General features: G+C 42.9%; 2 protein-coding genes across 4 annotated transcripts in view; one reads left to right on the forward strand and one right to left on the reverse strand.

The window, feature by feature from the left end:
- The window catches only part of pax7a (paired box 7a), a 67,997-nt gene that overhangs the window by 36,539 nt on the left and 17,898 nt on the right, over positions 1–13,560 (reverse strand). For 2 of the 3 annotated variants that reach the window (XM_072665522.1, XM_072665521.1), the window contains exon 5: positions 2,866–3,065. In XM_072665522.1, coding sequence (XP_072521623.1) covers positions 2,866–3,065 — 200 coding nt within the window. Of the gene's footprint in view, positions 1–2,865; positions 3,066–10,190; positions 10,197–13,560 lie in introns of all 3 variants that reach the window. The other variant, XM_072665523.1, reaches the window with a different exon arrangement.
- mrps16 (mitochondrial ribosomal protein S16) overlaps positions 1–13,560 on the forward strand; it is a 79,163-nt gene that overhangs the window by 31,236 nt on the left and 34,367 nt on the right. The gene's annotated exons all lie outside the window — the stretch shown is intronic.

Genomic DNA, 13,560 nt, shown 5'->3' on the forward strand with positions numbered 1-13,560 from the left:
CCGGGCCAGGGAGCGAGATGAGAAACCCATCAGGAATGCATTTCGTCTCTTTTCCTCTTTCTTTCTGTCTGTTTGCCCCCCAACTCCACCTCCTCTCAGAGAACAGCTGCTGCTATAACTCTACTGTATTTGCTTTTCGGTGTTACATAAAACTACAGGGTGCAAAAGCTGTCAAAAAGCACCTCGGAGGCTCGAATGCAGGCAAGGCTTCCCAGACAGACATAGAGTGATGCATTCCCAGAGGCACCAGAGGTCAAAACAGCCAGGATCGCATGGATAAATATATATGGGATAAAGATGATAAACACGAGGCATGAGAACAGATGCGAAAAAGAGGATCTCGAGGTCAGTCTGCCACAGCTTGCTCATATATCCGAGCACCTTTATGCAAATACGCTTGGCAGATGCCGCCTTTCCACAATTATGTTAAGAACAAATTGGCTGCTTTGATTCAAGCGCAGTTGGAAGGCGATGAAAACCCGTTCAAGGGTAAAAAAAAAAAAAAAAAAACGATCTGTGAAAACACATTATGGTCCACTGGAGGCATTCTGAATTACAGATGCAACAAGCAACAAATGAAAGCTGAAGTTTGTTTAAGTCGTTTGTTTAATTTGTTCCCCAGGTTGATTAAAGTAGTCCATGCCCTGTGGAGCTGACCTAGAATTCTGGAATTCTGGATTGCAATGCATCAATGAAATTCTGGGGTGCCAAATCTTCTGCCTTATTACACTGAGGGGATCCCTGGTGACAAATACCAACAAAAATGTGGATTCTAATTATTCTAATCGAATTTTTCCCATTTTCCCCAAATTTGGTACTGCCAAATGACCCACACGTTCGTAGCTATTAGCAATTGCAAGACTGCAACTGCAGTCGTTGCAGCATTATTGGGCAGCCATCCCCAGCTCCCCCACACCAGCTAACAGATGCCTGTGCCGGCCAATATCGCATAAAAGCGATGAGAGAAAAGAGCGCCATCTACCCACTCAGAGAGAGCATAGCGAATTGTGCTCTCTATGACTCTGGGCACTGATGGCAAAGCGGCATGGCTTGGAATTCAAACTTGCGACCTCCGGGCCATAGTGGTAGCGTATTCTAAGCCACTCAGAGCCCGATCCAAACTAGTTTAATGATCGGAAGACGACTTACAGTAGGAACAGTAGGAGCAACCTCAGTTCAGGAATGGGCTACAGACATGGGTATGGTTGCAGCAAATAAGAAACTATCACTTAGGATGGTGGAGCAGCTGGACATTTATGGGCAAAAGTGGGGGAAATACATAAGCTAATTACAGGATTTTTTAAAGAGACCCAGACTAGTGAGGCTCATTTTACTTGTTTACCCTTGTGTATTTGTAAGGGTTAATGTGTATATTGGTATGTGTATTTTTTAGGTATTTTGTGTTTGCTTTTTATTTTTAATTGTATGTGTATATTGGATGTGGGTTATTATTATTTCTAGTTGATTCTATAAAATATTCATTCATGTATTTGAATTTGTAGTCAAGCCGTAGAGAGATCATTGACTCACAGCAGTATTTATACAATACTTACACCGGGGGTCAGTTTGGGGGTGGAGGGGGAGCATTTGTTTTTGTATTACTTATTCAAAAAAATAAAAAGCCATAGAAATTGTGGATCATAAAAAAGTTGTTAACACAAGTTCACATGCGAGACAAGTGAGGCTTTAGAAGTAGAAGTGCCACTGTCACTAAACTGTGATGGATTTGATTAATAGCACTTTTTGTTCCACTCTTGATAATGATCATGAATAATTAGAGCATAACTAGAAGAGCAACCAGAGGTCAAATTATATTAGAATTTCATCATGAATGGGCCAATAGAAATACTCCAAATTACTGGGGATAAACTCTTTGTTTAACTAAATGTTGTAAACTAAATGTTTTTTTTCTTCTTAACTTTCGATTTTCTGCTGTAAACCTGTCCATTTGGGTCATTTTTTGAGATATAAGCCTTTGCAGACAAGTCATATTTGCCCCAGAATGTCTGCATTTTCACAGTTTACAGTCTTCGTCTAATAGGCAAAGAATTTGAAGTCATGTCTTCAGGACCCCTGTTGATCTAACAGGTTAAGTTGCTTGTCAGAGTGACCTCTCCATCTCGTTTAGTCAGTCAGTTGTGTTTACATATACAGCATTTAGCTGATGCTTCTATCCAGAGCTGCTTACATTTGAATCATGTTACACAGGTGACACAGAGAATGTAGTGTTAGGGGTCTTTCTCAGGGTCTTTCATTGGCGTAAAGTGGCGTACTTGCCCAGCCAGGGAACCAAACCCTCTGAACCCTCTGCCACAGATGAAGGCAGTGCTGTTACCCACTAAGCTACAGCAACTGCTACAAGCTACTGTATCTGTCAGAGCATGAAACTGATAGATAACACGCAGGGGTGAGAGTGATTGCAAGCTCACTGTGTGAACCTGGCTAGAGAGAATGACCTATCAGTCAGAAATGTACTCATACATCACAGGCCTTTTTTCTCAGGGGTGCACGGAAAAAATGCACCATCGTGGGTTGGGTGGTGGTTTCATTTGTGCCTGAGCTTCCATGGTGAGTATCATCTGATCTGGGGTTACAGATCATTTGCTTTTAGGGAGTTCTAGTGAGCTGTTGTTCTCTTCTGACTTGAACACTGTATCTCAAAATGGCATCTTTACAAAAGAAGGAACCTTTGGAACACTCAATGGAAGTCAATGTAAATTGATTAAATTCCAGGTCTTCTTGAAGCATTTCTATTGGTCCATTCATTTTGTCATTTTGACACGATGTACAGATCAACTGCCAGATTCAAAGATGCAAAAATGGTTCTGGCATGACAGTGAAGATGATGCTGTGCATATGGCTAACCTGTACACGAGCCTCCGTGAGTTTGGTTCTCTGGGCCAGCTCCTCACGGGTGTAGATGTCTGGGTAATGCGTTCTCTCAAAGGCTTTCTCAAGCTCCTCCAGTTGCTCGGCGGTGAAGGTGGTGCGGCTGCGCCTCTGCTTCCTTTTCAGTGGCAGGTCCGGCTCCGACTCCACGTCCGAACCCTCGTCCGTACGGTTACCTGCCGTACAGATGGAGTGGTCAGAATTTCCTTAGAATTGAATGCACATATATGTACTACCCGTGGCCCATTTAAGCAGGTTCAACATTCCGTTTTCCGCAAATATATAAACGCAACTTTGATTCACTATTGTTTCATGTTTGACACCTTTAACTCTTTAACACTTAAATATGAATAATGGGGTATAAATGTTGCAAATTCACAACCCCTTTGTTTGCAAAGTACATTAAATCAACTGTAATTCTGATTCCTTTCAAACCTGTACCATATTTAGACCTCAATAATACAACTTTGATATATTAGCTTTGTAGTAGTTACTAGATTTTTTTTAAGTAATTACTTAGTAATACAGCTTAATAACTACTTAATTAACTGCTTAATAATTCAAAGGTTTAGCTGACATACATAAAATTCAAACAACTTGTGTATGTATGGGTAAATGTGTATTGTATCGGTGGTTGGTGTGGCGCAACAGATAACACCACTACCTGCCACTGAACTACCACACCATGTGGGAGACTGGGGTTTGATTCCCGGTCTGGGTGACTATGCTGCGCTACACCAAAAAGAGTCCTTGGGCAAGACTTCTAACACTACACTGACCCACATCTGTAATACGAGTAACCTTGTAAGTCGCTCTGGATAAGAGCGCCTGCTAAATGCCGTAAATGTAAATGTAATGTAAATGTATATTGGTATGAATGCGGCCGTGGTTTTTTTTTTAAGGTATTTCCCGTTTACTTTTTTACACACACACACACACACACACACACACACACATATATATATATATATATATATATATATATATATATATATATATATATAAAGGATTATTAAGGATTATTATTAAGATTTCCGAAATGATTCATTCTTAAAATGCATTTATGAATTTGGGTTTGTAGTCAACATTAGAGTAGAGAGATCTATGATGTTATTAATAAAATAGACCATTCATAATCCAACTGTTGCCAAAGTACACTAAAACAACTGTAATTCTGCTTTGTCCTTAAACTTATAACAAATTACATAATTTATATATTTACTTTGTAGTAGTTACCACATAATTTCGAGTTATTACTAAGTAATACACCTTAATAATTATGTAATTAGCATGTAATTCAAAAGTTCAGCTGATTTCACTGATTTAGATGGCTTGGACAGTTTAGATGATAAAAGTGAAACAACAAATACAACAAATGTCATGAAATTTAGCACAATGTGCCCGGCGAAGGGCACAAATCACTAAACTGACTAAATATCTACATTTCACAATTGTGCAAAACCCAGGGAGTGCAGTCCCAGCAGTATTAATGTGCTGTTATCTTCACATAGAGCCCAGGCTACAGTTCACTTCATATGACTCTTATTCACATGAGTGGAGTCTTCAGAAGCATAATCCTGCCACTGAGCTCTGGAGGCCTGAGGACGATCGCTGGGAGGGTTAGGGTAATCTACACAGGACACCTTGCCATTCTGCATCCCCCTTATTCTCTGTGCGCCGGCCCGAGGCTAGCCACTAAGAGGCAAGTGCTTGAAATAAGTACGTATGATACTGTATTACTTCTGGGCCATTGAATTCCCCAGTCTTTGTGTTTTGGAGCTAGGGTTCAAAACATATTACAACCAAATTGTACATTACCTTCTTCTCTCTCTTTCTTTCCACCCCTTCCTTCCCTAGACACTCTGTCAAACACAAGTACAGATTGCAGTTGGCGGCTTTTTTTTTCTTTCTTTCTTGCATTTTAGCCTGGGATGTATTTGGGGCTGTACAAAGCCAAGCTCCATTACGGTTCAGGCCAAGAGGAGCATTTGTGAGCAGAGATATGGGAGTGCGCTTAGTTATACTACTGCAACACATTACCATGATAATTGTGTCTAAAATTGCATCATACTGTATTCCCGAGCCACCTCTGTGTATCTATTCATGGAGGCAGCAAGGCTTTTGAAAGGTCCTGTCACAAAAATCACACTCGCGCATTTGCTCGCTGTAAATGGCAGAGTGTTGACAAGCGGCGGAACACGGAAGCGTTGCTCCAGGCCCTGCGCTCTTGCATCATCCACAGGGAAGGAGAGAAAAGGCGAGGGAAGGAAAAAGAGAGAAGGAGGGAGAGAAGAAGAAGAAGAGGGAAGGAGAGAAGGAAAGAGAGAGGGAGAGAGGGAGAGAGACAGAGAGACGGAGGGCCTCCGAGCACCTTCCCCCGCAATGCCACAGCTGCCACGGAGAAGGCAAATCTCCTTTAGAGACGGCATGTGTGCTCTGTGCCCACTGCTACATGGCTGGACCACTTCACAGCAGCACCCCCTCCTCATTTTTCCTTTTAGCCAGAACGTGGAGCAGATCAGCTCTCAAACACCCCCCCCATCTGCCAGGACCACTACTGCTGCTGCAGCCAGAGTGCCAACAAAAAGGAGGTGACAAAAAGGACCCATGTGGATTTGGTGTGTGTGCGTGTGCATGTGCATGTCGACCCATGCATGTATAAGTATGTTTTGAACAGGCTGTCGAATTTACGATAGGAAAAACAACAGTGTTAATAAAAAAAATACAAGAAAAATAAAAGAACAACCAAACTGGCTCGGTCTCAAGGCCGGCTCTGGAGTTTAATTAAACAAGGAATTAGGGGATTATATGGAGACTATCATTACAGGCCACTCGAGGAGTCTTCGCCGAACGTCTTTTTTGTCTCCCCCGAGCTGCGGCTCAATGATTCTCAACGGATTACATGCGGCCGCAGGACATGAGTCCGCATTCATTAAATCAATTCTTTCGTCTTCCCATCTTTTAATAAAGATTGATTTTTCCAGCAGCCGGCCTTACACTCCAGCGAAAATACCCTTGAACATACAAAGTTGAATATGTACATATCCGGGAATATCCCTTTGTTGGTTTTCATGAGGATGCGGCACAGTGATTTGCCGCTAATTCGCCGTGACAACACTTGAGACCGGCGCAGTGGTCTGTAGATCACTTTCCAAAGTCACCTCGGCCTCCTGAGGGGGAAGGGAGCATGTGCTGCTGCTGTGTAAGTGTGTGTGTGTGTGTTTTATTGTAGTTTGTTCCCTCGGATACACAAAAAGATTCTGGATTAAGACAGATCCCGTTCCCAAACAGTCAACAGACATGTCTACATTTGTCTCAATTGCATATTCCTAGGCATGTTAACACACCTGGTCCTGATCCTCCCAGACTTCTGTCCTTCACCTCCAGAACTATGGGCAAGTATATCTACCTGTGTAACCGACACTAGGGAAGAGGTTCAGCTTCCTCGAATGGTGTCACAAACCTCGATTTCAGCAGCTCAGAGAAGTTTGGACAGTGTGCCCAGGACTGAAGGTCAACAGGGTCCCCTGACAATGAGCGAAGGATTATGGTAATGAAACAGACGCTAGCGCTGATAGAGCACAGAGAGAGAGAGAGAGAGAGAGAGAGAAAGGGGCACGATACGAGCCCCATCTCTGTCCCAGCGAGATCCTCTGATTGGGATGCTGGGTTTTTATCATGGGGCCAGGAACCCCTGGTAGTCTAGAATGGATTATGGCACACAAGTAATATGGCTAAAGCCTGCGGTCCCAGCTAGCTTGTGAGGGGAGCCTGGGGTGACATAGCTGCCCAGTTTGGGGATAGATGGAGCTGGATATTAATCAGGCGTTATACCAGATAGCCCTGAATTTTATTAGAGGGTGACTTCTAGACATGTGGGCCAGGTCACATGAAGGCCAAGAAGAGTCCCTGAGCATAGGTAGAGCCACCGATACCAGGAATTATCCATCTAGGGAACTCGACTGGCCTAGGATTTCTAAATCTGACCGTTTGAAGTCTGTGGTTTTCCAGTCGGCCTGTTTGTTTACAGACATACCAGAACAGGAGAAATCGGTGGCTAATTATCACCTTCATTGAAAAAAAAGAAAAGAAAAAAAAAAAGAAATCCCTGCGGATGATGAGGTCAATTCACAAACACAGTTCGCTGTTTTAAAACAATAAGGTACATCCTGATTAATCCTCCACATAATGACTGCGCTGTAATTCCATTTGAAGGTTCTGGGGATATTGATAAAGTCCTCAAGCCGGTGCCTGCTCACTTATCAAGCAATTAAAGCCTAATTATGTTCCATTCAGTCAGTGCTATAGCCAGGATGCGTTTTCCTCCAGGGCCCAGTGCGATCTTTAACTAAATATTGACATTAAGCAAAATTTAATTTAGGACTGAATCAGGTGGAAAACAGATGTTCTGTCAGAGTTTCAGATCACACTCCATTCAGAGCAAACCCTTATGGACCACTAAAATGCGGCGCTAGATAAACTAGTGCCAAAGACAAAGAATTGTTTTGCTGAATTGAGTAGTCTCATTAATTAAGAGCAGGCCCTGGTTCCCCGGTGGGATCACTTACAACGCCTAACGACGCATGAATCATTTAAAAGGAATCTATTTTGATTAGAGCAGCCCTGTGAGACGATACTGCTTATGGAACGAGTACCACGCGTGTGTCGTTTTAAGAGGAAAGTCAGTTTTACCTTTAATTTGGAATTGTATCATAGACGTTCTGCAATTTCTGTAAATCATAACCAATATGACTTTTTTGTAGGATTTTTTATACATCGGATGTAAATGCTTTGTTCACGGGTGCAATAATAGATTAAAGGGGAAAAATTGGGGCTATTACATTTTATAATTTGTTTTTGTACTCAATGAGACTTTACTCTGCAGTCATATGGTTTCAGATGGTAACAAACCTCAAAGGACTCCGGTAAACATGCCATTCTTACCTAAATGACTGCAGCCAGAGCTATTTAATGCTAAACCCTATGTAGGACTAGCTCAGAAATAGATGCTATTGCTAACTCTGAGGAGATTGTTATGCCAGATAAAACGTCCTCAAAAAGCTTTAATGTGTTTTAAAGCACACCAGCACCACTTTGTGTTCCCTCTAGGCCCTTTACACATAATGGCGCGCGTTATAGACTTCAGTTTCAGAAACATTAACCAAAGATTATCCTGGTCGTTGAAAGCTTCTCCACATGTCTGCTAGAAAAACAGTCCTTAGAGCTAGCCCACTGTCCTAGCAGAGCTCATGTTCAGGACCCTACATACATTCTGCCATTCTGCTCTGACTTCTGACTTCAGACAGATGGGATTTCCATCACTGCTCTACAACTCCTCCTTTTTCCAGCCCACCCCTCCTCGTTGTCTTTTTTTTTTAAATGCTTTTTCTCTTGCCCCATCTCTCCCGGGACCTTTTCAGCTGAGGCCCTGAGTAAAGTGTGCGCTAAAACAGCCTTGATCAACTCCACCTCCCAGCTGGACAGTCAATAAACGGACCTAGCCAGAAGTGAAGTTCATGTCCAAAGTGGTGTTTATCTGCAAGGGCGATCTTGCGAAAAATAAACACTACTTTAGCACCTAGCGCCTAGCACCAAGCATCTCAAGATTTAGAAGCTATCGCTCTTTTCGATTGTCGTAGGCCTTCAGGTACTTTCTAGGTAGTCCTGTAAAAGGCAGAAGTCAGATGTAGTAACTTTGTAATAACCTAGACTGGTAAAGAGAGACCTCAGTCCTGACTCCAGAAGCTGGTGCTAACTGCTAACTAACATCAGCCATGGAGAACATTGTGGAGAACTCATGGAGAGTTCAGTTCAATATTACAACATCCAAACAGCAAAAGCTGGGGGGGAAAAGACAATCGAACAGAACATCGGAGCTAGAACAGCAAGTGCAGATTTCAACATCACCCGGAATCCTCCGAATTAGTCAGGGATAAGGGATGATAAAAAGCTTCCACGACATGGTGAGAGGGAGGTAGAGGCAGCTCGATGCCTCCTCATCTGCCGTGATTGCCTTTGAATCAGTATTAGCTCGACATTACAGCGAGATTCCATGGAGCCTTTTTTTAATACCGTAACCAATGGCCTCGATATCAGCCGTACCTTGCAAACTACCCAAGACAGAGGGACAAAAACAGACAGGGCTTTTGCAGTGCAGCATTAGCTCATAATGGCTCATTTTGAAAAGCATATTAGTTCCAGCATAATTACAATCAGGCCCTCACACTTGCTATTTTACAGGCATTCAAAGGGACCAGCCTTGGAGCAGCGGATGACACCAGTTGAGTGTAAATGACAACAACAACCCCCTCCCATCATCACCACCACCACCAAGCACCACTATCTCCCCTCCCTCACCGTTTCCCCCTACACATGCCCATAGGCCAAAAATAACAGCACATCTCTTCCCATCTTCCTTTTTTTGTTTATTTACATGTTTATTTTGTGCGCGCCTTTTGTCAGAGTTGTTGTTGCAATTACACTTTTTGTCAGTCAACGGGGAGTACAGAAGGGGGGTATGTGGAGTGGCGGGGAGGAGGGTATGTGTGTGGGGTGGGGGGGGGTGTCATTATACAAGCAGCCCCCAGATTGTGGCATAGTTTTGCTTTAGCGATCTGATTTGCTATCTCTGACATCCATCTGCCTCTCTCAGCAATCTCTCTGGCTCGTGGCCTGATGATATATATTTATATATATATTTTTTTTTATGCCAGAATCAGGCTCTTTTGCTTGTCCTCAGGTTTGTTTAGGGGATTGGACCTCTTGGATACTGGTGGTGTGCCCACGGAGAAAGATGTGGAAGGGGGGTGGAGGGGTATGGGGGTAGTTACGACAAGATCAAATAACTGACAGGGGAGTCATTTGCATTTTTCCAGATCTTTTCGTTCCTTAAAAAAAGTGTTTGTGCCAAACCCTCATGAAGCCTGAAGAGATGATGAAACTGTGGCTGAAAGATTTCTATAAAAAGAAGAGGAGAAAGGATTTAAATGAACGTGTCCTATGACTCAAATTTGCGCTCAGACAATGAGAGAGAAAAAAGAGCAATAGTCTTGCCTCCTTTTTCCTCTCTCTCTCTCTCTCTCTCTGTCTCTCTCTCTGTCTCTCTCTCTGCTCAGATTCTACAGTAGGGATATGGGCACGCTTCAAATACGCCTCAACTCTGCGCCTCTCTCTCTCTCTTTCTCTCTGTATCTCTGTATCTATCTGTCTCTCAGTGGTGGCCTACTTTATATCCCAACACAACCCCCATTGAGTGTTGTTCATTCATCCATTCAGAGGCCTCACTGCTGCCCAGAGCTGACCAGATGCTTGTGCACACAAACTCAATGGGCAACTCCTGTGTTCTGCTCAGACGACTAACACTTCCTATTGACTCTGCAGTAAACGGTCCTGTTCCTGCACAAGCGGCTTGGAAAGAGCAAAAACTCTGGGCCATGCTTTGGGGGGAATAGTTAAAGGGGAAGTCCATCCATGTTTCAAAAATTGGGCATAATTCAGTTGTTAAGATGTGCACAAAACATTCCGATTTGGTGTGAAATACATGGTTCTAGAGAAACCTCCTGAGTGAGTAAGTTTTGTTCACTGTGGTGGTGATAGGAACCAGACATTTGTATGTATTTGTTCTGCAGGATTCTATGTGAGGTGGATGGATTCATGCTGGCTGCTGTACAGCAAAATAGTCCCTGGTGATTTGGATAATAAATTGTTTAAAAAAGAGTATATAATAAAGAGTTTAAACTTGGTTCCTGTTACCCTCGCTGTAAAGAGATCCGAGTCTGGATGGTGAATGGAACCAGACGTCTGAAGAGTTTAATGCTTTTAAAAGCTACGTCGCAGTTTTATGAGACTTTGTGTTACGTTAGTTTTATTAAAAACTTTTCTAACTTAAACTATGTTTTGTTTGTTGTAAATCTATCTGTGAAGGATGGAAGGCCTCATTCAGGGTGGTTTACAAGTCCCTATTACCAGGGGTATATAACATCATAACCCCTGATTCTAATCATGCCCATTGTAAAGAACTCAGTAAGTCTTGTTCACAGTGGAGGTGAGTGTCTCTAAAAGCTGCATTGCAGAATGTTATTACACTCTGTAAGTACTCTGTTTGATGGCTGACACATTGTGTTACAATCACTTTGTGATAACATTTTGGCCTAAAACTATTATTTTTTCTTTACATCCAGGCGAGGTGGAAGGATACATGCAGGGTGTAGTTTGACAAAATAGTTCCCAAATAATCCTAATTCTTTTTGCTTTTATCTGAATTACACTGTGACAGGGGACATGCAGGGTGTTTCACAACATGGCATATGAAAACTCCAAAGACACAAGTTGACCAAGAAGGTTGACTGGTGGATTTGGACAAGTTAGTAATTGTGAACAGCATCACTGTAAAGAACTCCCAGTCAGTAAGTCTTGTTCACAGTGGAGGTGAGTGGAACCAGACGCCTGCAGAATTTCTAAAACTCTACATTTCTGAATGTTATTATACAAAAAAATTCTCTTTCTGATGCCAAGTTTTGTGTCTAAAATTATTATTTTTTCTTTAAAAATTTAGGGGGTGGACGGATACATGCAGGATGTTGTACAACTAATCCATGTACAACTAATCAACTTTTTTATATATATCTGCAATACATTTCATCAGGGTACATGCAGGGTGTTGTACAGCATGGCATGTGCAAACTCAAAAGAAGAAAAGTAAGTTCGCTGGTGGATTTGGATACTTAGTTGTTGTAAACATCACAACCCCTGGTTTCTATCAGCACTGCTGTAAGAGTCTAGAGTACAATATTTTTAAAACCTTTCTGAATGAAAATGTTCACATTTTAATGATTGAATTATACCGAAAGTTTGAAAAGTCAGTGAACTTCGCCTTTAATTGCAATAAAAACACATTGAAAGAAATATAAACCTGCTTCAGGTTTTGCACAACATCCTCGAGCTGTCAGCTCTCCTTGTGAGCCTCATTGTCGAGCACGCTCGCTCGCTTGCTCATCTTCCAGCATTCCCGAAGAAAATTCCTACGCTTTTCTCCCCCCTTTCCCCAACATTGGGCTAAAACTCACATCCTTTTGGAAATGACAAGAGCGCCAAGAGAAGAAGACGAGGCCTGAGAGGAAAAAAAGATGAGAGAAAAGAGCCAAAAGAGGGGAGGGTCTATAATCTTTGGCTCCCACAACAAACAATTAGACCTTTTTTTCTTTCAGCGAGGTAAAGAAAAAAGGAGGTTTTAAGAAGAGAGAGAGAGAGAGAGAGAGAGGGAGAGAGAGAGAGAGCGAGAGAGAGAGAGAGCCAGGAGAAGCGGCAGAGGCGCTGGTCTTTTATGGCTGCTGTCATGTGTGTGAAGGCGCGGCGCAGCCGTGGGAGCACACGCCTCAACCTCCAACAACAGCGCGGGCCCGGGGCCTCCCGGCTCCTTTTAGCCCCGCATAGACGCCGCACCTCAGGGGGCCATTAGGGCCTGAATAGGCCGCTGACAGGGCCGCGCGGCTTGGTGGGGTATCGATAAACGCTGACATATTGACTCCCTATGCCCGAGCGCCAGGGGACAGGCATGCCTGAATATGAAAGCGTGATGGGCTTGAAGGGTGGGATTATCCCCCACCCTCCCTCCATGGCCGAGACACCACCTTTTAGCAGGGGAGAAAGTTTAGTTTTTTTAGGAAGGGAAGAGAAATGGACTTCTAGTTCTCCTTGTTCTTCAAGAATGATCGCAGCACGCGCTGGATTTGTGTGGTTAGGTTAACTGACACTTTGCCATGATTTTGACATTTTGGGGGCTGATTTATAAAAAACTATAAAGAATGTGTGGATTCATTTTGTTGCGAATAATTGACTTTAAAACTGTCGAGTGATTGTTTTTACAGATTTTTTATTAAATGTTTTTTCTATAATGACCACAGCATGCATTGACTGTCTGCCGTAAAACCTATAGTCCTATTTTTTTTTTTTTTTTTGGTCTCAGCAGGTCCCGTTTGGACCGCAGATTTTTTTCTTGTCTACAATTCTTCGCCCGGCAGGACTAAATAACCAACAATAAACGACACCACTCCCAGCTGTGTTCCTGCGGGTCACTCACTCTACTTTACCTGCCACTCAGACCTAGTGAGGGGCTTTAGTATACGTCAGGTCCCCCATGCTTTGTTTAAAGGACTAAAAAAAATAGGATTTCATTTCCTGGGGTGGGGTCTCTGCTAATTAAGGTCACAGCTAAAGTAATGAAATTAAGAAGGACAACAAAAGTGAGAAAGGAGATCCGAGGAAGAGGGGGTTGGGCATACCAGCCAGCACACAGGCCCGAGAAGCCCCCTTGGAGGCCCTGTATAGAGGCAGCACAGGAAATCAAATGCTAACTCTGGGGGCTTTGGGCGAATGCCACGAGATGGGCCAATTTATTTTTCCTCAAGAATGTACAGGATGGAGTTTACGGAGGAGAAGGAATGCGCAAGAAAAGACAGCGAGATATGCGCCTGGAGGTCTCTGCTTCCAATGAGACCAAAAGAAACGGGAAACTTTTTTATATGTATAATGAAGCGCGAGGGAAAGCCCAAACATACTGGAGAGGGGGGTTGGCTACGGCGTAAAGGTGGATACTGTGGTACTAATAAATTTTCGGTATTTCCATATCCGTATTTATTTATTAAGTTGTATAATGTGAATTTACATAAAAAT

Source organism: Salminus brasiliensis, chromosome 21 (genome assembly GCF_030463535.1).
Source record: "Salminus brasiliensis chromosome 21, fSalBra1.hap2, whole genome shotgun sequence".
NCBI classification, from domain to species: domain Eukaryota; kingdom Metazoa; phylum Chordata; class Actinopteri; order Characiformes; family Bryconidae; genus Salminus; species Salminus brasiliensis.